The 25,927-nt window shown below is 39.7% G+C and overlaps 1 protein-coding gene across 6 annotated transcripts in view; it reads left to right on the plus strand.

Moving 5' to 3' along the window:
- FARS2 (phenylalanyl-tRNA synthetase 2, mitochondrial) overlaps positions 1-25,927 on the plus strand; it is a 258,093-nt gene that overhangs the window by 151,456 nt on the left and 80,710 nt on the right. For all 6 annotated transcript variants that reach the window (XM_074899631.1, XM_074899626.1, XM_074899629.1 and 3 more), the window contains 2 exons: positions 1,110-1,270; positions 24,015-24,166. In XM_074899631.1, coding sequence (XP_074755732.1) covers positions 1,110-1,270; positions 24,015-24,166 — 313 coding nt within the window. The remainder of the gene's footprint in view (positions 1-1,109; positions 1,271-24,014; positions 24,167-25,927) is intronic.

Below are 25,927 nucleotides of genomic sequence, written 5' to 3' on the forward strand. Positions count from 1 at the left end.
AAAGTAGACTTCTGCCTCCAGCCTCCTGCAGCATGGTGGGGAAGCTGCCAAGTTCAAAGTTTCCAAAAAATAAGAGTTTAAATGAATACTGGAAGAGGCAGGGAAGGCCTTGGTGTAGCTGGATAGCTGTGAGATGTACAGTGATATGACTCAGGAGCACACTGCCAGTGCTGATGGTGAGGAGTCAAGTCTGTCACACATGCACGCATCCTTTCAGCATAAGTGTGTTTATTTAGGCATTTGTTTAAGTTTTAAAAAGCTCTGAGCCTTTGCTGGGCTCTCAGCTTATTTCAAAATCAGTAGGCTGATGGTTAAACATGGAGTTGGTGTTGGAAAGATCCCTGTTTAATGGCTCAGTGCTCCTGCCCTGTAAATGAATGAAGGTATGAATATTTACTTTCCTGGCAGAAATGTTGCATCATTAATATCTGTGCAGCTCTTCTGTATTAAATATTCTTGTCTTTTTATATTTAGTGCTGCATAAAAGAGACGTGTAAGTAAGAGCAGTGGCTTTTCCCAGGGACAGAATCCCAGAGTTCCCTGGTTGGAGGCGTGATGCTAATGCGACAGCAGCTCACATCCCGTTGCTCTGTTTCTTCCAAATGCTTCAGAAGAGGCAATTTTGATCCTCTCAAATGTTGGTAATGGCATAAATGCTTCATAGGCTTGGCCTTGTCTGTCAGCCCAAGTAAAATATAATGAACACAAAATTAATGTTTATGTCTTATATGTCTTATAAAACACAACTGAATCAGGTTTGGAAGTGCTCAGCTATAAGGATGGTAAGGGAAAAGAGGTGTATAGTGTTATGCAGCATTTCTCAAAGTCTATCTGAAACTTTGGACACAAATTGCCAAGGGTGCAGCTTTATTTTATTACCACTTCTGGCTCCTGGACTCAATGATGTGCCCAGTCTTGCTGCATTTTTGATAGAAGTAGGATCTGTCCTGTTGCCTTTAGATCTTTCATTTGGCAGTTACTTGTAGGCTTTTCTGTCTTGACAGTTTACCTTTTTTTTTCTTGGTAAACAGGTGAACATTTTATCAGCAATCTCTCATGTTGTAAACTTAAGCTCTTGAGTTTTTATCTTGTTTGTTTGTTTGTTGCAGCTGGTGCTCAAGATAAAATTGGCTGGGCATTTGGCTTGGGTTTGGAGAGGCTGGCCATGATCCTGTATGATATCCCAGACATCCGACTGTTCTGGAGTGAAGATGAACGCTTCCTGAAACAGTTTATTGTACCTCACATTTGGCAAAAAATAGAATTCCAGGTAAAAGTAGTATATATATAATTTTCTGTCAGTAAGAAGTGTGTGTAGTCCTAGAGAATACCACATAATTAAAATTCTGTGCCATTAACAGATTAGGTTTCAAGGCAACATCTTTACAGCTATCATGATTCTCTGATATACTGCAATAAAATCCAGCTTTTGATGGCAACATTTTTTTCAACCAGATAATGTGAGTTGCTGCTGATACACAGTGAATATCTCTGTTTTGTATAATACTTAAGCATATATTTAACTTTTAAATTTATCCAGAATAGGGATTGATTTAGGCCTGTGTATGGTTTGGGTTTGTTCTTGAATTGTGTCCATAATTCTGTTTCATTATAAAAATGTGTCTGATGCTGAGCATTCAAATATCATAACACCAAATTTTCCCATTGTTTTCACTCTATATTAATTGAAGTCAATGTGAGTTGCATTGTTAAACTGGCAAAACGCTTTATGAATGTGCCTTACCATCTTCAATGTGCCAGCTCTTTCCTCCAGGTGATAGTGGGGGAAGACTGCAGGCTCAGCTTGTGTTTGTTTTGTAACTCCTCTACTGAGGTGATTTTTGTAGTTGGCAACCTTGTCTTACTTTCCGTAGTTGCAAAGTAACCAAGTGTAACTGGATTGAGTGGAAAGACTACTTCCATAATACTCTTCAGCGTGAGCACAAGAAGGTTCAAGTCAGGTGGCATCGCTGGTCTTTGGGGGAGTTGAGCTGACACAGCTGTGTAGATGTTTGACAAAGTCTGAAGTGCTAAAGCAGCAAAACACTTTTTGCTGCTGCCTTTTACCGTTTTACTTGTTTCTGAGCAGCTTGATTATGTTTTTTAAGAACTGAAAATAAAGAAGGGGAAATCAACAGTGATAATGCCTAGATAATATTTGAGTAGCCTCCACATCAAATCAGTAGCAACATCCATTTTTTAACTCATGACAATTCTGACTCATCTCTGGTAGAGTCAAAAATTGAAAATAATATTTAGATAGATTTGGGGGTGGGTTGGAGTTTTTGGGTCCAGTTCTGGTTTGGCTTTTTGTTTTGGGGTTGTTTTGGGTTTTTTTGTGATATGGGCATTAGGGTATTCAAATTGTAGTTATCACTTACAGAAAGAAAACAGGCTTTTGCCACTGTTCCTGAAGGTGGGTCTGCCTGTAGGTTTCCCTGTTCTACAGAATGTTTGTTGTCCTTTTCAATGAGTGCTCAAGTCTCCTTCTTTTCAGCCTGTATCTTTCTGATTGGCTTTGCTCCTGAGGAACACAGGTTGTGTCTTGGTTTACAGATTGCAGTCTGATCTCTAGTAGAACTAAAATGAGATTTCTTGGGCGCTTTAAAATTGTGGATCCAAGCCTCAAACTGATACTGGCAGTAGATTGGGTTTTTGGGGGAAGGCCCAGTTTGTTAGAATGATATGGTCTGATGTTGAAGATGAACTATAGAGAGGCTGGCTCTCTGGCTTTTTAAGTTGTGTATCATTTTCATGTTCAACTTCAGGTGAAGCCAGGTGTAATGAACCAGTCTGAAAATGACAGAGGCATAGGTTACTGTGGATAGACTCAGAGGAAAGGACATGGTTTCTAGGAAGCTAAAAGTGAAAGAAATGCGTATTTATTTTTTTTTATCATTGGTGCTGTTTGGTAATCTTAGCTGAGCAGGGGCTGCTGGGAACACATGGTTTTGTACTGTTTTGCTGGGTAACTGTCTGTGTCATCAATGAGGGAGTGGTGACAAGGTCTTGGTGGATCTTTAAGCATTTCTTCCTGCTGAGCAGCATTGGTTTCAGCTGGCATTCGTTCAGCTTGGAACAAGGAGAAAAGTTCTACAACCCAGAACTGGTATTGTAGAGAGAGTCATGAAGTTGAGGCTTGCTGGATGGAATACATTGTGAAGTAATAACATGAATCAGAAGGTCGGATGCAGTAGGTGGGGGACTTCAAGGAAGAGAAATTGTCAGCTGACACTGTGCTCTTACTGGGACCAAATGGAAAGACTGGAGTAATATTAACTACTGCTTTATCACATTAATGTGTTGGCGGTTGCAGTATACCAACAAATAGGTCACTGAAAAATACACGGATTGGGAGAATGAAGGATATGGAAGAGGGACAGCAGAGGTGGAAAGAGGGATCATTTTCAACCTTTTCTTTCTTTCTTCTAAAGAAAGGATATGGCCAAAGTTTTAGAAACAGATTTTTGCTCTGTTATCAAGCACTTCTTAGGGACTTTTTTTCTTTTTTTCCTTCTTTTTTTTTTTTCTTTTTCCTTTCCAACACATACATGCACACAACCTACCTGCATGTCCCATCTTCAGCTGTGGTAGAATAATTCTCCCTAATTCTTAGTTTACATTTTTCAACTCTGAATAAAAGAGACTAGAGGCAAGCTTGCTTTTTTGTCTGTAGCCAGCATTCATTCGGTATCTTACATTGAGCTTTTTCAAGCTCAGTACTGTACATACTTCTTGTACATACTGGCATTGCTTTTTAAAGTGCTAATGACCCTTCGAATACGAATAGTGTGAAATAATCTTTGGTACTACCATAAGATCTCAGGTGATGGGAGTTAATAAGCCAGTTTTTCTTTCTTTCTGTTCTGTGTTATTTTTCAGGTATTCTATAAAGCCAAGTTGGCAGACCTTCTGTACCTGTTTACTTTCTAAAGAGACATAATTAATGAATCACATGGTTTATTCATATCATATTTGAAAGAAAACTTTTAGCCTGTCTTCCAGTGTTGATGTTGTAAGAAATCTCAGTGGATATTAAAAAAGTATCAGATTTTCTGCATGCAGGGCCATGCAGTACTTTTCAGCCTGACTGAACTGAACCAAGCAGACCAGGTGTTTTGAGAGCCTTTCATTACACAAATTGAATCCTGCAGCCTCAGAAGGCCTGGGTAAATGTCCATCCTTCATGTGCTTAACTGAAATATACCTTTCAACCTTTGGATATGCCCCCCATCCTTTCTTATAATCTGAATGTTATCCACAAACATAAATATTTTTCTTTCTGTTCATTAAAATGTTCTTCAAATACATGAAGTTCACACTATGTAGCAGTAAACTTTAATAATAGCTGGGCTAAATATACTCTTGTTCAAAAATGGAATTTAATTGGAGCATCTTCTTGGGACCTAAAGTATATGTTTTGTGCCTTTTAACAGCCTGAATGTGTCAGACTTTTCCCTGTGTCATCAGTTGCTCAATATACGTGTGCAGGATTCAGTAGGTCGAAAAGCTGACAGTGCTTGTACCATTGTGGCCACTCAGCACAGCAGTGTTAGAGTGCTGCTCCCCACAGATCAGATTATTGCCTTGATTTGGATTACCAAATCACTCTAGCTATAAATTGACACAAGTCACAGCAGTGTGGGGGATCAGAGGCTGGTAATTTGCCTTCAATCACTTGTGTAGGGCTTCTGCTCAGGCTTTAAAATAAAGGCTAAGGATGAACAGGGAAGGAAGGATTAAGCACCTGAAAGGTGTAATATAATAAAACAAATGGCTTGGATCCAGTCTAGTACGCTGTGTTACATCTGTGTTTGTCAGGGCTCTGAGTGTAGTTGCATGTAATTGCTCTCCGGTTCATGCTGAGCCAGCATTCTTACCAAAAAAAAAAAATGTGTCCATGGGCTGACAACTCTCAAGAAAAGGTACAAAACTAAAATTACATTTAGGGAAGGAAGACATTCACAGTTCAGATGAAGTGCGGTGTGCCCAGAGGTGTTAAGACAAATGGGTTCTGGTGGTGGGACAGTTCCTGGAACCTCCATCATTTTGCTGCCCCAGCGACCCAGCGGCATGTCATGTCAGTTGGCTGCTGATGCATTCTCTCCTCGCACTTTCATTTGAAGTTGCTAGCAGCTGTGGCTGCTGTTGTTTTAAGAAATTATTTATTTTGACTGCAGATGAGCCCTGTGGCCTGGACTAAGGTCAAGCAGAAGCATGTTTATGCTGCTCTAAGGGAAGCACTGGTACAGAGAGAATCTGGATCAGATTCCTAGCTAAACTGCAGTCTCCCTCTGTGAGATTATGGGATTTGCTTACTTATTCTTTCCCTCATGTCTGTAATTATCTGTAATATTCTGCAATAAGCCTAGCACCACCTACTTTTTACCATGCCCTTCCATCAGCTCCAGGGGCTGTTCCTTCTTTGTATCTGCTGCCACGTGTAGTCTCCCCAAACTCCATTCCTTCATAATAAGCTGTTAGCTTCAATACTCAAAATAATAGGCTTTCTAACCAAGATTATTCTGATGGCACCAGGATAGACAAAGCTTCCAGAGCAGCTCTGCTGGGAGACCTGAGGGGCTAGTAACCTTTGGCAGTGGAGTGAGGAGAGTTGACAAGCACCTTGAATTGTCACTGTTCACCTCCTGCACAGCTGTAGCCAAAAAAGTATATGTGGCCCTAAGTTAGGAGGCTGTCCCTGCTTGGAAAAGTGAACAGTCAAGGTTAACAGAGATGAGAAAAAGTGTATTTTCAGAAAGATGCAATTGTGCGGAAAGAAGTGATTATTTATATAGGAAAAGAAATCAAAGTGGGCTCATTTTTCTCCTGTGCAAGATAGCAAAGGCTGGCCTCACTCACTCCCATTTGCCTTTGCTCAGAGTGCAATAGGAATTAAGCCCCTATTCTAATGACAAAAGATTTATCCAGTAGCCCAGTTTGCACTATTTGCTACGCATGTGAACCGTCTTGTTCACACAGTACAACTTTTTTACTTTACTGTGCACTTTTCAATTTTCTTAGATAGTCATCATCCCTGTGGATCTTTCCTGTGCACATACCCAATTGCTGCTGGGAGACATACAGCCGTCCTGAAGCTTTAGAAGATGCTGAAAATAAAATGCACTGGCAGGTCCAAGGGGAAACTTTTGCAAATTAAACCGTCTTACTCTATAGCCTTTATTCCATGCTTGAGAAAGAGAGCATCTAGTGTATGTCAGCCACTTCAACCAGTTTGATCTTATTACATTCATTGCACAGGGTGGGTCTGTATGATCCATCATTAGTACGCTACTCCATATAATTTATATTTATCTTCTCAGTCTGTGATTAGCTTTATTTTCCAATAAAAAAGTAAATAGATTCACTGGCTGCTACATTTTTAGATATTTTTCATCAAGATTAGGTAACTCCATGCTTAAATGGTTATTCATTTATTATGTTTACTTTCTAATAGTGCATCTATTAAAGGCAAATACGCAACCATTAGTATGTAAATTTAACTTGGATGTCTGAACAAATGAGGTACAGCCTCAACTGTGATTTATTGTCTAATTAGTTTTACTGTAATTGAAGACATATAATGTGTGTGTATGCATGTGGAGGTACAACAGAGAATAGATGATGGTGTAGCATAAACATTTTATTGGTATGACTTTGGGAAGGTTGAATTTCTTATGAGTGACTTACGTAGATCATTTTATATGAACGTCAATAAAACCTTTACAGTGCTGTATGTCATCTCAGGTTTGTCTGTATACTGTGAAGAACATTGTGAATCTCCTTTTTTTAGTTTGCATAGCCATGGGAAGGCGGCAAAAATATCTTCTTCATTGCAGAGATGCTTCACTAAGCTGCACGATTGGATTAGAAATCACTTGATCATCATGTCTTCTCTCATCAGAACATTATATCTTGTATTGTTGGTAGCCAGTGCTGGTATTGAAGCTCTGGGAACCTGAGCCCTCTGGCCTCAGTCAGGCAAAGTACTGAAGCACATGCTGAGCTTTAAACTTGCGAGTAGTCCCATTTAAATCAATGCAATAGTTCCTGTGCCCAGTCAAGCATAACCTAAATGCCTAAATAGTTTCAGATCAGAGATCTTCATACTTCCTGGGATCCAGCTGAGAGTGATCAGTGCCTTGCAGGGCTGAAGCAGAGGAAACTTTCAAAATGGCTGTTATTAGCAATATGAATTTAATCTGGCAAATCACAAACTTAATTTGTAAATTCTTTGATGCAAGCCAGTTTTACTGATCAACACTTGGGTAAAGAAGGTCAACAAGCAAGCATCTGGAGAGTAAACAGGACTTGAATTCCCATTCTCAACTGAAGACAATTGTCTGAAAACATGGGAAGGAAAACAGAAAATAGGGGCTCAGAAATTAAGAGAGTGAGTAGATGGACAGTCACATGAGACTGGATACAAAAAACTCAAGCCACTGAGATAAGACTTAGAGGAAGGTAGAAGAGAGAAGAGCTGTACTTTGGGCATTGGGAGCAATATGAAAAAATCTGGGGGCAAACAGAGGAAGTTTAAACAAGATGAGGGTGAGTTGGGGAAGGGAAGAGTCTCTTTTTTCTCAGAAAAAGAGAGTAGGTTTAAGACAAAAAGCAGTTGAGACTGATGCAAAAGTCTCCTTCTAAATCAATCAGAAAGTATTCCCAGACTTTGTACTGTATAACATACTCTTGATCTCCTTTTGAAAAATCAAGAAGTATGAATGGCCACAAAAATAATGACCACAAGCCATCAAAGCAATTCTGCACTTTAAAGTATTATCATCACTCTTAGGTTGAGGGTGGGGGGTGGTGTTGAAAGGAAGAAATGTCTGAGAGCAATGATTGAAACACTTATAGTAGCTCTCCAAAACTCAGGCATACCTCAACAAAAGAAAAGGCATGATGAAAACTGGTGTATCCAATGCTATCCTATCCTAATTTGATTTTGTGGACTTTTAAAAAAATCAGCAGCTTACATAACCAGTGAACTGCAAATGAGTAATATAGTGGCTTTTCTATCATAAGATATAATAAACAGATGCTCAGACACACACGCAATTTCACTGGAGCACAACTGAACCTGTGTGCTCAGCCTTTCAAGGTAATGAATTTTCCAAACACATTCAGTGCTTTATTTCTCTGGCTATTCTTAGCTTTTTATTTCCCCAAGTAAAACCTGAGTGAGGATACTTACCACAGCTACTGGTTCTATAGATGCTGTGTTTTGTTTAAAAGAGAGGTTGTGTCTGACATTGTACAGAAGAGCAGATATGGGAAGGTGTTGAAGAGTGTTTCCTGAATCAGTTCAGTGTGCTAGGAACAGCAATATGGGGATCAAAGGAGTACCCTGTCTCATCTTCCTGCCACATCTTTGCCTTGGCTTTCATTCTTCATAGAATCTAAGGCTAATTCAGGTTGGAAGGGACCTCAGGAGATCTCTAGACCCACCCCCTCCTCAAAGTAGGGTCAGCTCTGACGTCAGCCCAGGTTGCTCAGGACATTAGCCAGTTGGATCTTGAAACTTTCCGAAGATGGAAACTGCACAAGCTGTTTGAGAAACCTATTCCACTACTTGAGTGTCCTCATGGTGAAGAAGTTTTTTCTTATATCCATTCTGAAATTGTCTTGTTTTGACTTACATCTGTTGCCTTTCATCCTCCCACCACACATGGGAGCAAAAAGCCCAGGTCTGTCTTGTTAAAGACTTCTTTATATGTACTTGCAGGTTGCTGTTAGGTACCCCTGAAGCTGCCTCATCTACAGGCTGAACAAACCCAGCTCCCTCAGCCTTTTCTCACAGGGCAAGTGTTTGAGCCCCCGATCTTCTTGGTGGCCCATTCCTCCAGTGTCTTTCCTGTGCTGGGGATGGGGGGGTGGCAAAAGTGGATGCAGTACTCCAGATGCAGTCTAACAAGCACTGAGTAAAGAGGAATGATCACTCTCTCGATCCTGTTGATACAGGCCAGGATACTCTTGGCCTTCTTTGCTTGCAGGGTGCATTCATGCCCAATTGCTGTTCACCAGGAGCCCCAAGGTCCTTCTCAGCAGAACTGAGTTCTTTTTGCATGTTTTCTTATTATCCCTTCTGTGGCTTATCAAGGAGATGTTGCTTTTCTTCACTGTCAAGGCACTTCATAGCCTGTTCTCACCTAGCAGCTCTTAGTCCTTATGCAGAAACTGATGCCTGCATCAAACTGGACAGTGATTTCAACATTTCTTTTCACTTGTTAAGTGTCCATGTGAGCATTCTGGGTTTTTTCTGATATTGCTTCTCACACTGGGGAAGAGCTCTCTGTGATATCCATTTTCCTGTTCTCTTTCAATCTTCTCCTTCACAAACTCCCAATTTCTTGCAATGTCTACCAAAACTGCTGGCAGCAGATGTCTGAGGTGGTGAAAAGCTAAGAGACCTGTCTGTTATTTCTGAGTTTCATTTCATGGTTCTAGTGGACTCTACCTCAAGCCTTCATCTGCTTGTCATTTTGTCTTACAGTTAGCACATCAGCCTTTAGGGGCAGGAACCATCACAAGACTCCACATTTTGATTCTAGGTTTGTGAAACACTTAGTGTGCCAGAACCCAGGCCCATGACTAAGGTTGCACTGAGATGACATTACTGAAACTCTTGGTAAAAATAACCACTGGTGGGGCTTGTGGTTCCCAGCAGTCCAGCTGCTACCCTTTGAGCTAATACTGATGATGCAGGTTTTCACACATACCCGGTTTCCATCCCTCCACCCACCTACTGCAATCTAGTCTTACTGATATCATCCTGTTGAACCTGGACAAATCAGCAATAGTTTAATTCCTTTCTGCTTGTATTTGAAAAAATGGCAATAGCCCTTTGCACTTAGATTAGACAGTGATATTTATCTTATGTAATATCTCCGTCTGTTGTCTGCTGGAGTGCCAAAGGGCAAAGCAAATCCATGTCATCCATCTAGCAGCCACCTTGATAATAGTCAGATGTACAAAGAAGCCTATGGTATTCACTAGCAAAAACATAGTTCTTTTCCACTCCTTCACCTATGTTCCTTGAAAATACTTTAAGTAATTCTAGGTTGTTTTCACAGTCTTAGAATATTTGAAAACTCTCATGTTTACCTCTGTTAAGTTGTCACATGCCAATAGCAGAATTGTTCTTGCTGGTGGTGACTTGAAGCAAAAAAAGTTAGTTTGAGCTGTTCTTTCTGGATGAGTTTTCTGCGTTGTATACAACTGTCCCAGTTGAAATTTGTTTAGAGTGAGTGAAGTATATGTGTATACATGTACAAAGAACAAAATATTTCATCCTTACTTTCAGTTTTCTATGCTAATACATAGTTAAATCACCAATAGAGTTTTTATGACTCCAGGTAACTCTATAACCTGGATGTAATTATGTGTTTCCTCAAATTCTCAGCTATGTTGGAAGTTCAGGGCTTTACTAACAAACCTGGAGAGTGCCATGGGGGTTTTGGGAAGCTTGCAATGTGAAATTACCAATGTGTCCATCTGGAATATGTCCTCTTTTTTTGACTGAAGGTCCAGTCAGATAGAGCAGTTGAAGCTTCTCCCTGTTTAAAGGATGTTGGTGGTTTTATGACTGCTCTGTATGACTTGTTCCCAGAGCCTTGGTTCTCACAGTGTCAGGATGAAAAGCATAATATTTTCTTCCCTCCCACTTACCCATGTTCCCATGTACTGTTCTGCTCTGCTGTTCCAGTTGTACTCCAGCAGCTGTTTATGTGGCTGCACTGTGAGGTGGATCAGGGACCCTTTTTCCTCTGTGGTTCCTTAAAGCCATATCAGTTCCCCAATCCACTTCTCAGTGGTGCCCCACACTCTCCACACAACTGAGGAGACAGAAGTTTTCTTTTTGGAGGCAGGATAAAACCAGGGGACTAGAGAAGAAAGAACAGTGTAACTTAGGTGAAGACATACAGCTGTTTTTGTTGAAAGTTTTTTGTCACTTAGATTCCAGTGGTGGCATCCCAAGTGAAATACAGCTGTGCAATGCTCACGAGATCCAAAGGCCACTGAGTCTGTAGATGTGTCCTGTGAATTTCAAACTGGGCTTTCCATATCTTCCCAAACAGGTGCTTGCCATTTTCCTTCCATGTAATTAATGTAAAAATACTTACACTAAAAAAAAGGAATATTACCTGTTGAAAAACAAATTAAAAACTCAAGATCACATTTTTTTCCTGCCTCTCCATAGTCTGGAAAGTTGGAACAAAATGGCAGAAACCCAGCCTCTCACAAGTCCACAAGTCCTCAACAGTGATAACATTCACAACATATCCTTGAAAAGCTTTGGCACAAGCAAAAGAAAAAAAAAAAAAAAAAAGGCACATCAAGAATGTCCATCTCAGGTGTGGCTGAATTTAGAGCATGTTGTTAGTTTAGAGGATGATGGGTAAATATGTAGAGAATGTGGTATAGCCAGCAGGTGTGTCATCAATACAAGGGAAAGAGAATCCCAGCAGCTGGAACAGACCACCAGGAATTTCCTTCAAATTTGTTTTTAAACAAAAAGGAGCAACTGTAGCCTTGACTAAATTTTGAGCTCACCCCAACATAATGTAAATAAAGAATGAATTTCCATTTACAAATGCTGCTGCAATGTACAGTTACTGTCAGTAGAATTATTTTGCTGCTGATGTCTTTTTTTTTTTGTACCAAAAAACCCAATGTAACCCAGTCAAAGTACACCTGATACTATTTAAATGATTACTTCGCAAAAAGTACAATAAGCTTCAAAAAGCATGTGTTACTATGGTTTGCTATGATCTCTAAACCTCATATATTTGCAGTTTGACTGGTTGAGGCTCTTTAAAACAAATAGCTCACAAATGAGTAATTCTGCTGCTGAGTATATCAACCAATCTTTATTGCATCCCAAATGATGAAGTATAATGGTTATACAAAGTGCTTAAATAAGCCATGGAGCAATTTCCATCAGTGATATATATGCTGAAACCCACATTAAATTAATATTAGGTGAAGGAGTAAACCTGGAAATCTAAAATAACAATAGATTTTGTATTAGTTATGTGAAGTTATGAGAACCAGCTGCTGGTGGTTTCAGAAGGAATCCACAGATGTTCAGAGCTTTCAGTCTTACTGTCTACAAAAGTATGTAGCTAGTAAGGAGGGTAACCCTTTCACTTTTGACAGTATTTTTCCAATATTGTTTTAATTATAGTTCAGGGAGTAGAATTATGGCTAGGAGGATAGCACAGTAACTATCTTGACTTTAATCTTTGGCCCTGACCTGAGAAGTGACTCAGTTTCCCTACTCGATAGTTCTTTCCCATGCTGTTTACAGTTGTAGCTGTCTTGTACCTCCTGCCTCAGCGTGATTTCTCCAATAATATCCTTGGGTGGGAAGTTCTTCAGGACAGGGCTCTGTCTACTTAATGGGACCCTGGTTTCTGACCGGCAGACCTAGGTGATTATCACAATCTGAATATCTGCATACATACAATGGGATTAAATACATCTTTGTGAGTGTACATGATGTATTTGGTGTAAGAATAAACTCCTGTTTAAAATATGCCTAAGCACTTATGGTATGCAAGTATGTGTCTTTGGAGACACAGGTATGTATTGATATGCATACACAGCCACAGAAATACAAAGCAGGTGGGAGGAAGAGATATCTTGAAACCAGTAGGAAATATGCTCTAATTCTTTCTACCAGTTTTGGATAAAAGGATGGGTTTTGTCATAGATGAGTTTGCTTGATAACTGTTTTAACATTTGTGCCAATGTTTTACATGCAAAATATACATTTTGCAAAGAGCTTTTGATGAAGTGATCTATAAAGTCATGCCTAAACCCCCACAGTCATCATCTGCATCATGATTAGCCATTGCAGCTCAGCTGTAAAGTGTCCCTAGGAAATGAGGGCTGGAGAGAACAGTCTGGGTGCATGTGTGCATATGCGTGAACAGGAGCACCTTTTGAAGTACATGGTGTTAATAAAAAACCCCTGATTTTCAGCTCCTATTTCTCTGATCAGAATATGAATTAGGCTACAGAGAATAGCCAAACAACAGAAGGCACAGTTGGGAAGAACTGTATTATTCTTATCATACCCATCCTCAATTTCCTTCATCTTGCTAGTGTGAGAGACACATGGACCACAGTAGTGACAGCCTAAAACAAAATGTGACAAGTCAGTAATGCTTTGGGGTCTGTATGCTGCAGATGATTTGTTTTTGCAATTTTCTGAAAATGAGTAGTGGGAAGAAATCACCTCTTTTGAGGATTGCTTGCATCCTTCTGCTCCTGCACACGTTAAATCCAGTTATCATAATTATTCCCACATGTAATCTGTTCTCTTAAATCAGCAATAGTGAACCCATTTTCTTATTCTTGCAACGTAAGGAAAGGCACTAAAGAAATGCCTGTTGTGCACAAGGATTCTGGTTGTAGAGATTTAAATGTTCCTTACGTTGTGTCATCACGTATTTAAATGCTTAGTGTATTTTTCATGCTTTTTGTATTTAGTCTGTTCTTGGCTTTATGACTTTTCTGTTGTTTTCTGTTCCTAAGTGTTGTTACTCTTTAACAAGAGTATAGCTTTAGGAATGCTTAGGGTCTGCCTGAAAGGAAAAATTAAAGATTTTTCTGCCCCTTCTGAGTATTGGAGAAGTAAATAAAGCCATTCATTTCTGTTTATCCCTAGCTTACCTACTGTTCATTAAGAAGTTAGATACTGTTTTTAGCTTGCTACATTACCTTAGTGTTTTATTATTGGTTTTGCACTTTGGAGGTTGTGATTTGTATGAATTTAGTACTTAAGGGGGAAAAAAGTGAAGCTGACTACTCTGGAAACTAAAGTACTGGGTTACGCCAAGAGTCATTGCAACTCAGGACGTTTCCCCAAGTAAAGAAGGAAACCCAGCTATTTTAGTGACTTTGGAAATCATGAAGAATATTTCAAAACCACCAGTAATCTGCTCAGGTAAATTGCTGCATGTGGCAGTTGGGATCTTTTAACTAACTAGGGAGCATAAATTTTTATGATGCAGTATCTACAGTAGCATCTCTCAGACGGTACAGCTTAGCTCATAAGTCTGAGAAGTGTAGAAAGACAAGGACGTTCCTTTGTAGCATAGCAATGTCCAGGGCATCATATGAAATTGGACCTGGCAAAGAAATATGAAGCATCATTACCATTGTCTTGGAAATCTCTATGCTTTTTAGGAGGGAGAGGAAAAAAAACAAAACAGACAAACCAAAAACCAAACAAACAGTTTGTTAGACAGGAAGAAGGACATTTTCAGGTGTTGTATGTGCCTGTAAGATTTGTGATGCCAGCTTATTTTGGTGTAAACCATATTCAGGTATTCTGGAGATTCTGCTATTTAAACAATAACTCTCCAGAATGTTGGATTTAATGAGAAGAAAAGGAAATATAATCAACAGTGCTTTATATGAGATTTTTTGTCTAAGCTGAAATAAAATGTTGGGTGCATTTTGTTTCTATTGTTCTGCTATGTATTTGGAAGAAATACATCTTCATATTGCTGCAGTCTCTTTCCAAATACTCGCATTCTTTATTTAGATATAAATCTTCTATATGAATTGTTGATGTGTGCAGTATTTTACCCCACTGAGCTATTTATCTCGGCATTATTATTAAGCATAATGAGAAAAAACATACAAACCAAGACATGAGAAAGGAGGAAACCTGACTTCTGAGCATGGCAAAAACACTGTGACTGCCTGCAGCAACCAATGCCTTCTGCAGAAATTGCAAGTGCTCAGCACTGCTGAAAAAGAAATTCTTAGTATCTGCTGAGAAGTTGGGTTTCTGCTGATTTACACCAGTTTACCACCTGTTCTTTACAGGCATGGTAGATACTTTTTAGGAAAGTGCAGGATTGTTACATGGAGTCTTTATTCACTGATGGTTTGTGTCTCCTCTCCCTCTTTATCCCTGCTACAAAAAAACTGGTAGAGTGATTCTGCCCGTGGGGTGGGAGATTTGGGTAGGAAGGACAGACAGAATATGGTCAGCCTGTGCAAAATACATTCCTAAGTGCTGATTATTAGGTTTGGTGTGAGAATATGCTTCACCATTTTGGTGATTCCAAATCACTGGATTCCTTTCCTCAGGACACAAGCTTGCTTTCTATAGATGACACCACAATGTAATAAATAGATTGGCCCATCTGTTGCCCTTTGTTTCTCAACAATTCTCTGGTAACAACTGCTCGAATGGGAAAGTGATACCAGAAAAAGCATTTATTGGCTTTTAGTTGTTTTGCAGTGATATAAGTGTGTTTGAAATGGGAGATTAGCGCTGTGAAACCAGCTAGCTCAGTAGGCCATCAACTGGGAGGCTGGGGAAGAAGCATGAGGAGAATGCATATTTTTCCACAGCAGACCTAGAACTTCTATAGGAACATGTCAGACTAATCTCTTCTTCACCCTGGTGCTTTCAAAAAGGGGTTGTAAAAAGCTGGGAGGTGGGTATGAGTAGTAGAGACACATCCCTTTTGATGGTTCTCCCTGTGAGTCCTATCTGTTCTATGGAAATGAGATTTTTTTTGACTAGTCAAGCACAGAGTGGAAGGTCCATCACTGGTATTTAGGAATCATTTAAATTTATTTTTTGGTGTTTTTTGTAATCAGATCACAAGTGGCAAAGCATATCCAAATGTCCAAATGCATGGGTATCTGGATTTCTCTGCTGTGATTTATGCAACAACCCTACCTGTGATAGTACTTGGTCAATCCTTTTTTTTTTTTTTTTTTATGTCTTTCCTGCACCTTTTCAATTCCTTACTAATCATATAAAAATAATCTTTTCAGTGGCAATAGAAGTTATCTTTTTGTGTCTGGAAAGCATCTCAAAAGCCATGTGTTGTTTCTTAGGTTTTTGACAACAGGTCAGTTTAAAATACATATTTGCACTCAGTGTATTGTGGCTTTAAACTTGGAGCATTGTCCATGACAAATTCAAATGAGCTTGACTTTAAAATAAAATGCTTGCAATTTAAAATAACGTCATGCATAAGAGAACAGTGTCCCTTCCTGGTTGGACTGCAGAGGCTTAATAACTAGCATTACTTTTGAATAAACACGTTTAATGGCAAGCTTTCTATTCACTCATTCTGCCACAGCACCAGTCCTCTTGTGCATTCTTCATAGTGCTTGGAAAATGTGGAGGAGCTTATTTAAGGAGTTTAATCTTTTCATTGGCTGTTAACTTTCTTAATTTTTCAGTGTCATACTAGGTATCGACTTTCCTTTGTCAGGCAGGCTCCTTAACAAGCTGCAACTTTTAGCGTGCAAGAAAGGTTGTATTTGTTCTTGTGCATGTATACATGTGCATGCGTTTGTGATGAGTCTTTGGGGTTTTTCTCTATTCAAAGGTGCTTCACTAGCATTGGAGAAGGTGACTAAAGGAGATGATAAGAAGAGCTACATTGTGAACACTTAAGCAGAATATAAGCAGTTAACTCTTGTTTTGCACCTTCAGGGAACCTGTATCATGACTTGAGAGATAAACTCTTACCTTCAACAAGACCCCATAGGGCTTAACTTAGGTGGGGAGAGGACAGAGTTCAGATGGTGGCATGCACCACACAGTAGAGTGGCATCTGGTCCACAGATTTGGCCAGGCACAAAGCTGCAGTTCCTGCCAGGAGGCCTTAGCTGCTTCATCCTACATTGTAGGCTGAGTCTTACCTAGAAAGACAGACTGTGTCCCATGACACCTACCTGCTCAACATGGGTCTGGGACGGATGTTTCACCTTTGAGAACAGTTTAATTTTCTGTGTTTCTTGATAGCATTGTTTTCTTTCTTATATTTCCTGCAAGGTACTTCCTGTATCTCTGTAATTCCATGATTGTTTTTCCCAAGGGATGCCTTTAGGCAAAGAGAGTGCTTTGCCAAGATGAGGAACAGTAACCTAGTGCTGTTTAATTGTGCAGGCTACTGCTGACAAACAAGCTGGTCTTTCTGCCGAACATGATTTTCTTCAAGGTATTGATTGCTAGAAGGGAATCTGACATCACTCCCCCTTTTCACCCCCATGAACGCCTGTGAACTGCACTAGTTGGAGTGGGAACTGGGATATTATTTGATTGATTCGACCTACGAATGTGTGTTGGCAAATCCAGTCATCTGGAGTATCTGTAGTCAAATGTGGCCGGTGGTAGCTTTCGCTTGGGTTCTTGTCTCAAACGAAGGAGCAGGCTCAGAACCAGGACTCCTAAACAGAGCTTAGAAATCAAAAATTTCCATCAAGCATGACAAATGAAAACCTTTAGGAATAGAAAGGAACTAGGCTGGTTAGAAAGTAAAAAGGGAAGAAAATGGGGATGGCTTTGGAAATGTTTGGGCAATCCTTCCCTTTCCCCCAGCCCTAGAGCCTCTAGAAGACTTAATTGCATAGTACTGCTACCATACCTAAGAGGAATTGTACCTAAGGTGATGTACACCCAGTTCTTGTCAGTAGCTCAATGTCTTTATGCTGTTCTCCATACTTGCTTCAAGATGAGAAATCACTAAACTAGATAGGGAAAGGAGATTCGGTTTGGTAATATTGTCATTACCAGAATGCCATGAAAGAAGCAATTTTCTTAAAAAGAAAAGACATATTAAGCCATACCTAACCATCCAGCTCAAGTATGCTGTCTCCTTTGACGGCAAACTGGAAGTGCTTGTAGAACAGCAGAGCGCATATGGAAACAGCGGGATCCTTCTCTACTTTTACTGCTTAAAGCTGAGAGAGAGCTGCTGAACCAAAAATGCAGTTGGATCGCTCTGTTTAACAGTAAATAAAGGATCTGTCCACTGTGAATTTATATAGTCCCTTTTGGTTCCGTGTAACAGATCCTTAGTTATGGTATGCACAGTGTGAAAAAAATGCACCCTTTAGTTCATTTTAAAACTGATGCAACCCTTGCTCTCTCCTCCTTTTTACTTGCTTCTGTGAGAAGTAGTGAAGGGTGTTTCCCTTTCCACATTAAATGAATTAATGGCTTGAAAGCCATTTGGGACACTCAAAGGCACTCACATGATATTCAAGGCAAGGACAGAGAATTCTCACCCATGTGTGAAGAAAACCTCTTCCACTCAAAATGGTCCATGTACAAGCCAAGTGCCTGAAATCCAGGGAGCACATGATGTTCCCATGGACACATGATACCTGTATGTGTCCTGCAGAGGTGAAGAGCTCTGTTGGGGGGTGCAGACTGCCATCCAGAAAGGACTGGTCGTACTTGTGTGTTCATCCCTGAGAAGCTCAGAGACCACTGGAGGTTAACACTCTTCCACTGTTCCCTACGAGGGACAGAGCAGTGCATCAATCCCAAACTGGTCTATTTGCTTTTGTTTTAAGAGCTTAATCCCAGAACATATCTCTATATCTGCTTATCAGACTTTATAGAAGTTGTCTGTTGAAATTTCTCCATTTCCTCCTTTGGGTGTATGTGTGTGTGTTTACACATAAATGTATCTATGTGTGTGTATACATGTATGAATATATAGAATTTACTATATATAACTAAGAAAAAAATTGATTTGGTGAAGGGAAGGGTAGAAAACTTATAATGGAACATTGTGACTGCAAATTTTAAGCCATGACAGCCAAGAAATTCAAAATTATGCTTCCTGCAGCAACTGTAATTTGTCTACACTGGTCATAAACACGAAAGTGTAAATCTAGGAGCATACACACTAATACAGGAAACTTCATTATGTGCAAGGGGGCTAACTTACAGTTGTAAATTTGCAAATTTGAATTTCATGCCTGTTACGTGTTTAAATTTCCTATGATAACACTGAATTAATGTAGTTTCACCATGGAATATATTAAGAAAGGCTTAGCTATTAGAGGACTGTAGCTTTCATTTTGATGAGAATATGTCATAGCATTAGAACTGTATAGTTTATGTACATATTTCTTCAAAACATGGGCAATGCAGGACTGTTAGAACTTGACAGCCACGATGCTGCTAACTCTCATATTTTTCTGACTTAGACTGGTGATGGCAGTAAAGCATGGCTGGCTTTTTAATAGTTTGGTTGCTGTGGAGTTGCTAACCCAGTACATGTCATCGTTAACCTTGCGTTTGTTTCGCTGCTGTCAAAATACAAGTACAGCTTTTTCCTCTGCTGTGTTTGTCGCTTGGTTCATTGTGTCCCCCCATCTGCAGCCAGCATCAGGGAGAGAACTGAGTGAACAGCCACAAGCACAAAACTTCTGTCCCGTTGGCATGTTGCACTCATGGTTACTGCATCTGGGAAAATGTGGGGTTTTTTCCTTATAATGCCAAATATTTGTGGAAAGTGCTGAGGTTCATTCTGTTTTTTGGAAAAAAAGACACTCTGTGGCCTTCTGCCGGCTTGCTCACTGGCACTGTCTGTGCATTATCCCCGGCTGGTTTTCCTCTAGAGGTGGGGGCTTCTGCCATGTATTATATTTTCTCTCCTGTGCAGCTGTGAGGTAGCTGGATCCAGGCTAGCTGATGATCCTTTGCCGTGTGCAGATGAACAGAGACTACTCTTACAGTGACCAAGTGATTCCTGCTGCTGAGGTGTCCAGAGTAGTACCATGGTGTGGCAACATGCGCAGAACCCAAGTATTTGCTATTTTATGCTGACAGATGAATTCTGGTGCATCCTGTTGCTGCTTAAGACGGCTGTCTCTCAATGCCTCAAGCTGCTGCAGTGCTTCATCGAGCATATATTATCATAAACCACTGAAAGAGGCAATTTTTAGCTGGCTACAGAGGTCTGTGAACTGCAGTGGTGGAGGAACAGGCTGGTGTTTGTTTAATCAGCTGCTGCAGGGGCAGTTATTTTGGACAGAAAGGTGAAACAGAGGGCTGGGGATGAGGAATGTCCTAAACTATCACAAACCCATGTAGAAGACTCCCAGCCCTGAGTTTTCACTCAGGCATGGGAGAGGCAGGCTGGCAGAGCAGGGTACAGCACTGGTGTCCAGCTACAAACTGCTGTACTAAAATTAGCATCCTGAGAGGGAAAACCTTGCAGTTTTAGTAAGTACTTGGCTTATTTATTAACCAGAGAAGGAGGTGTGACTAATGACGAGTAAACATGTATCATTGAGGGTGGATCATCATAAGCTTCCATTTTATTATTAAAAAAAAATATAGTAATTCAGTACTCCTAAATGCTTTCACCTTGGGTGACTGAAAAATGCGATGTTATTATTTGCAATATTCCTTACAAAGTGGGCTCAGTGGAGTCCTATAGATAGTGTAATTACTGGGAAAGCACTCTTGTTTTCTGAGGCTGTTGAAAAATGTCAAAGATAGTGCACTGCAGTGTTTGAAATTGAAAGTAAACAGAACATTTAAAGTAGCACTGTGATGACAAATCTCTGATGGGACCCAACAAGTGGTGCAGAGTTGTCTGTGCATCGGCAGTGCTATCCACCAGGCCTGGCCAGCGCCTCGCAGCAGCGCTCTGCAGGTGGGATCAGTTCTACTTTTTCCTAAAACTCTTTTCAGTTCCCCAAAAAACTAATGGGGGTGGTCAGGCAGCTGAAGGAGGGTCAGCAGGGCTTCCAGGCTTGGGCAGTGTGCCAGGAGTCAGCCAACAAAGAGACATCAGAGCCAGCCAGTGTCCTGTTAGCTTCTCCGAGCATTGTGCTGGAGCACACCTCAGTTGTGAAGAGAATGTAGCTGGAGGTGGTGGCTGGAGGTGACAGCAGGGCAGAAAATGTAGTGGGAAGAACACATTGCTCTCAAGGGGAGGCTAAAATGTCTGTAAGCTCATAAGGAAACAGTCTTCGGGGCTGCCGTTTGCCTTGAACCTAGAAAGGGATGAACATCAATGGGCTTTATACCACTCTGTTGTTAAAGGACAGGAGAGTTTAGAAAGGAGGACAATGATGGCAGTGAGACATCTTGGACCACAGTATGTATTTGCTGGGGTGCTGTCCTGCTTGCAGCTGGGATAGAGTTAGTTTTCTTCCTAGTAGCTGGTACAATGCTGTGTTTTGGATTCAGTGTGAGAACAGTGTTGGTAACACAGTGATGTATTACTCGTGGCTGAGTAGCACTTATCCTAAGTTAAGGATTTTTCAGTTTCCCATGCTCTGCCAGCAAGCAGGTGCTCAAGAAGCTGGGAGGGAGCATGGCCAAGACAGCTGACCCAAACTAGCCAAAGGGATATCCCGTACCATAGAATGCAGTGCTTGGTATATAAACTGGGGTGGGGGGGTGGGTGTTGGCTGGGGTGTGGATTGCTGCTCAGGCATTGGTCAGTGGGTGGTGAGCAATTGCACTGTGCATCACTTGTCTTTTATTTATGTCTCTTTATTATATGATAATTTTCATTAATATTATTGTTATATTTTGTTGTTATTACTGTATTTTATTTTAATTATTAAAATTCTTATCTCAGCCCATGAGTTTTACTCTTTTTTCCAATTCTCTGCCCCATCCCACTGGGAGTGGGGAAGAGTAAGTGAGCAGCTGCATGGTGCTTAGTTGCTGGCTGGGGTTAAACCATGACAGGTGACTGAATACAATAAATAACTTCATTTTGACCTGCCAGTTGGAGACTCTTGTCCTATCCTCTTCACGTTTTAGGTGTAGCTAATAAACAGTTATATAGCTTATGTAGCTCTACAACAAACAGATCAATATGTTTGAGAACTAGGAATTTTACCCTTATACTAGCTTTAGTATTGATATAATACTGCAATGATATTGACTGCAGCCAGGTGGTGAAGGGACAGTGTAATATGGCAGTATTACCTTGCCTTTTACCATAAAAGATTTTTCTGCATTATAAGGCGCTGAGAAAAGCTTAGTACCCAATAATAAAAAAGTTACACTTACTGTTTTTAGCATTTGTCCTTCTAGTCTTTGTAACACACACAAGCATACACACATCTGTGCACACATAAAACTACAGTTCTGTATCTAGGCTAGTAACACCACTGATTAAGTCAAAGAATTAGTTTTCTTATATACTTGATAATTCAGGAGGGCCAGACTCTACAGTTTATTACATCTTTGAGTAACTTTGATCACATGGAATTTGATGACACTGGTAATGTAAATCAGACTGTTGTACATTTGCAAGATCTGACCACATTGGGTCCTTGTATACATCTCATTTTAAGTGGGAAAAAGAGAGCTGTTTTCATGTGCCTGACATAATCCTGCTTCTTTTGGAATGGATAGCAAATACTCACTCACTACAAATTGTGGGTACTCTGCTTCTTTCAGGGTTTAGACTATTATTGAGTTACTTGAACATGCAGTTATTTTTATATAGTGTCCTTGTGCCTGTGGGAAATGAAAGTAGGCACCTGCTCAAATGGAGTGGCCGGGAGCCTTATTTTCTGGTTGATAAGTTAAATGTCCTGAAGCTGGGAGTTCAGTGAGTTTTGGACTAGTCCCTGCAAGCTTTGCAGTGTGTTCAGTAGGCTGCTGACATACAGCAGTGGTAAATATACTGGTAGATAGGCACGAGGTAAGAATATAGGGGTCTATGCAGGACTGTAACTTTATTTAACACTAACACGATATATGTATCAAGTTGATGACTAAGAAGTATCTTCAGCATTTGCAGCTGTGGCTTTTGTATAGCAGAGGAGATGTTTACATTTCATTCATTAGTGTTTTATCAAAAGCTCTTGTGTGATGGATTTATTGTGCAAGTTTTTTTTTTTTAATTTGGTGTACAGGTTGTGAATTAATTTGACAAGTTTATTCCTTTAACAAGTTGGATAATCATTTGTGATTCACAATTTTATTCGGGGGGGGGGGGGGCGCTATTAATTTAAAACTTGCACTGTATTCCCTATCAGATATTTATTGACTGGTTTACGCTGTACAGAACAGGATTTGAGTAAATCAGCATGCTGTAAATTTGCCTTTTTAACAGGTTTATTGCTTTAGCAGGTATTCACTTAGGATTTCACTGCTCCATCATAAAACATTTCCAGGCGTGTAATACATTTTTGAGTGAGATAATATACTGTATAGACCAAGGTGTACACATCAGCTGTCATGTGCATATAAGCAAAATAAGAAAAGATGTGTTCTCCTGCAGACCCCAACAATCTTGTACAAAAGTACTAATTTCAACTGCAGTGCATTAATGGAAGGCAGAAGGAAGATATTGCATGACCTAGAGGGCATGAAAGAAGAGCATTACCATTTTATTTTCTTCAAAGAGGGAAACATCTCAGCAAAGGCACAATCTGAAACCCACTGACTCCAGGAAAATTTCATCAAAACTGAAAAATTAATAATTGTCTTGGTTTTTTTCTCTTTCTCTTCCTGTTTTTGCAAATAACACGTTACACTGTCCTGGCCACAAGATGAGATCTTTCTGTCTGCAGCAAAGATGTCCCTTCATGTTTAAGAGTCTGTTGTGGTACTTGTGGAATTAATAATTATGCTAACGGCAATACTTTTTTTGTTGTTGTAGATGTTTGGATGTCTATAAAAACCACTGGGAAGCAAACAGATCCCTCTTTTAAAGCCAAAGTGTCTTTCTTATTGTAACCTTTTTATAAGAAGGTGCCTATTGATAAGACTTTCTTAGAAATTGAACAATACAAATAATAAACATATGTGATATAAGAATGCTATAAATTACATATAAATTTTATGCATGAAAATGATAAGAATTTTTGAATCTGTAAAAAATCTGAAAAATGCTTTTAAAATGTGCTATTCTACCCAATGAATAATTATGTTAAAATGATCTCTTCCTTTTAAACAGCTCTGATCCAAAAGTGTATTCAGGCTCATAAATGCTGATTTTAGCAAACAAAACAAGTTGGGTTTTTTCCTGAATGAATGAATGAAAGTGATTATCAGGAGTTCTTTAAAAGACATTTCCTAGTATAAAATCTTGCATCTCAGTTGTTTACGAGGTCAGTTTGCACTTCAGAAAACATTTCAGCAAGCTTCTAAAATGTATGCTCTCTGTGCTGTACAAGTTCAAAACAGTTGTAGGTATACCTACCAAGTGCAGCCACTTACAAGGGTTTTTTTTTCATTTTTTCAGCCATTCAGCAGATACCCACCTTTGATCAATGACATCTCCTTTTGGCTGCCTTCTGAGACCTACTCTAAGAATGATTTCTATGATTTGGCTCGAACCGTTGGTGGAGACCTGATAGAAAAGGTTGTACTAGTGGATGAATATACCCATCCAAAGTAAGTAAAACGTTTAACACATTCTTCCTGTGGTCAGAATATAAATATTTTGTCAATATTTTAGTTTTGTATACCAAGAAATCCTTGATTCTTTCAGTCAGCACATTTCATTTTTTAGCTCCAAAACATTTGCACAACACCTTCAAAAATAAATATTTTTACTTGAAAATGTCTTGTATTTCAGTTTTGTACTAGTACTGAGTTTCTGGTATTCAGACCACAAGCCCAGTGTGTTGTGCTCAGTTAATCACAGCAGCAGTGAACAACTGCCTTCCTCAACACATCTGCCAGAGCGTGACACTCTTAACCATAACATGTCTGATATTCTAGTCCTACTCTTCACTCAGTGGCTGGTGTTTGTCTCCTTGTTCTCGTCCTTTCTTTTTCTAGTCCTGATTCACTAGTAGACCTTTACTATAAATGTCAGGGCTAATAATGATTTGTTGCAGAATACTATTGTTGGTGTTCAACAGAAAGAAAAAAAAAATAGACTTTGTTCCTTTCTTTCTGACACTTATTTATGCTGTTGACATCTCTCAGGCTTCAGAATACCTTCTTATAGATATAGCAGCACTGACATGACCATTGTGTGCACAGGTTACTTGTCCAACTGATACTATTAGTTGTATCAAAAACTGAAAAGTACCAGCTATTACATGCTGTTTCCCAATGAAGTACAAATATGCTGCTGGCTACCCAACTTTCTAAAACTGGGTTTTAAAATAATTTCTCTTCCCTGAGACTTTTTTTCTAGTACCATAGAAAGGCAGGTAGTAAACCTAACTGCAGTCTTTTTTGAAGATGATAGGAAAATGCTTCATGTTGTGTTCCAGCACCTATAGATTATATTTTTATTTCTACATCCAGGTGTTTGACCCCATTGTTCTTTTGAATTTGATGTGTGTTGCAGACCAGATGGATAGATTATTCTATGACCTAGTTTTCATGGTGGTTCAGTGGATTAACATTTATTTGGCTTTTTTCCTTTTTACCCTTTTTGTGTGGTGTTATGAGACTGTTTCTGCTGTGTAAAGAAACAGAAATGTCAGTGGAATTTGTGTGGGCATCTGAATGCTTTGAGTAATTAATTCTTGAGTGGTCTTCACATGCAAATCATGTGACATGATCTTAACCCTATACTCAAAACAATGTGTCCAGCAGAGGAATATAGGCCAGAATAAGATAGTACTAATCTTTGTAAAGAACAATGAGACTGGATCTTGCAGAGAAATTCAAGTTTCTTGCAGGTATGGATAACTTCTTATTGTCATTGTATTGGACTGCACCATTGTATCAGTTAGCACAAGTGCGTAGATATTGAAGGCTGCTCACACAGGTTGTGCTGAAAATATATTTGTTTTCTATCATGATGGTTCTGATACAGTAAAAATAAACATTTTTTGTAAAAACTGGGATGTTGGACCCATTTTTTGGAACTGGTCCTTTCCGTTCCTTCATTCTGAATGTTTATTTTATGTATAACACCTCTGTGTTCATTGCCATTTTTTGTATACATTCTTCCCAGTGGTACGAACCATGTAGTCATCTTTGTTGTTACATCTTCTCTTGGGGGAAAATCCTGGGTTTAGTGTAAGCAGAAATTCCAAGGATGAAGGTTTGGAGAAATCTTGTTCCCTGTTCCCTCAAACAGAGGCAGTATTGTTCTGTGATTACTCTAGCAGTTTACTGGAGGAATCCACATGCACTGGGAGGACCTCGCCAGCAACACTGCATCAGTCATAGCTCAGCTCATGGGTCATG

The sequence above is a fragment of the Athene noctua genome, chromosome 2, assembly GCF_965140245.1.
Source record: "Athene noctua chromosome 2, bAthNoc1.hap1.1, whole genome shotgun sequence".
Classification (NCBI taxonomy): Eukaryota; Metazoa; Chordata; class Aves; order Strigiformes; family Strigidae; genus Athene; species Athene noctua.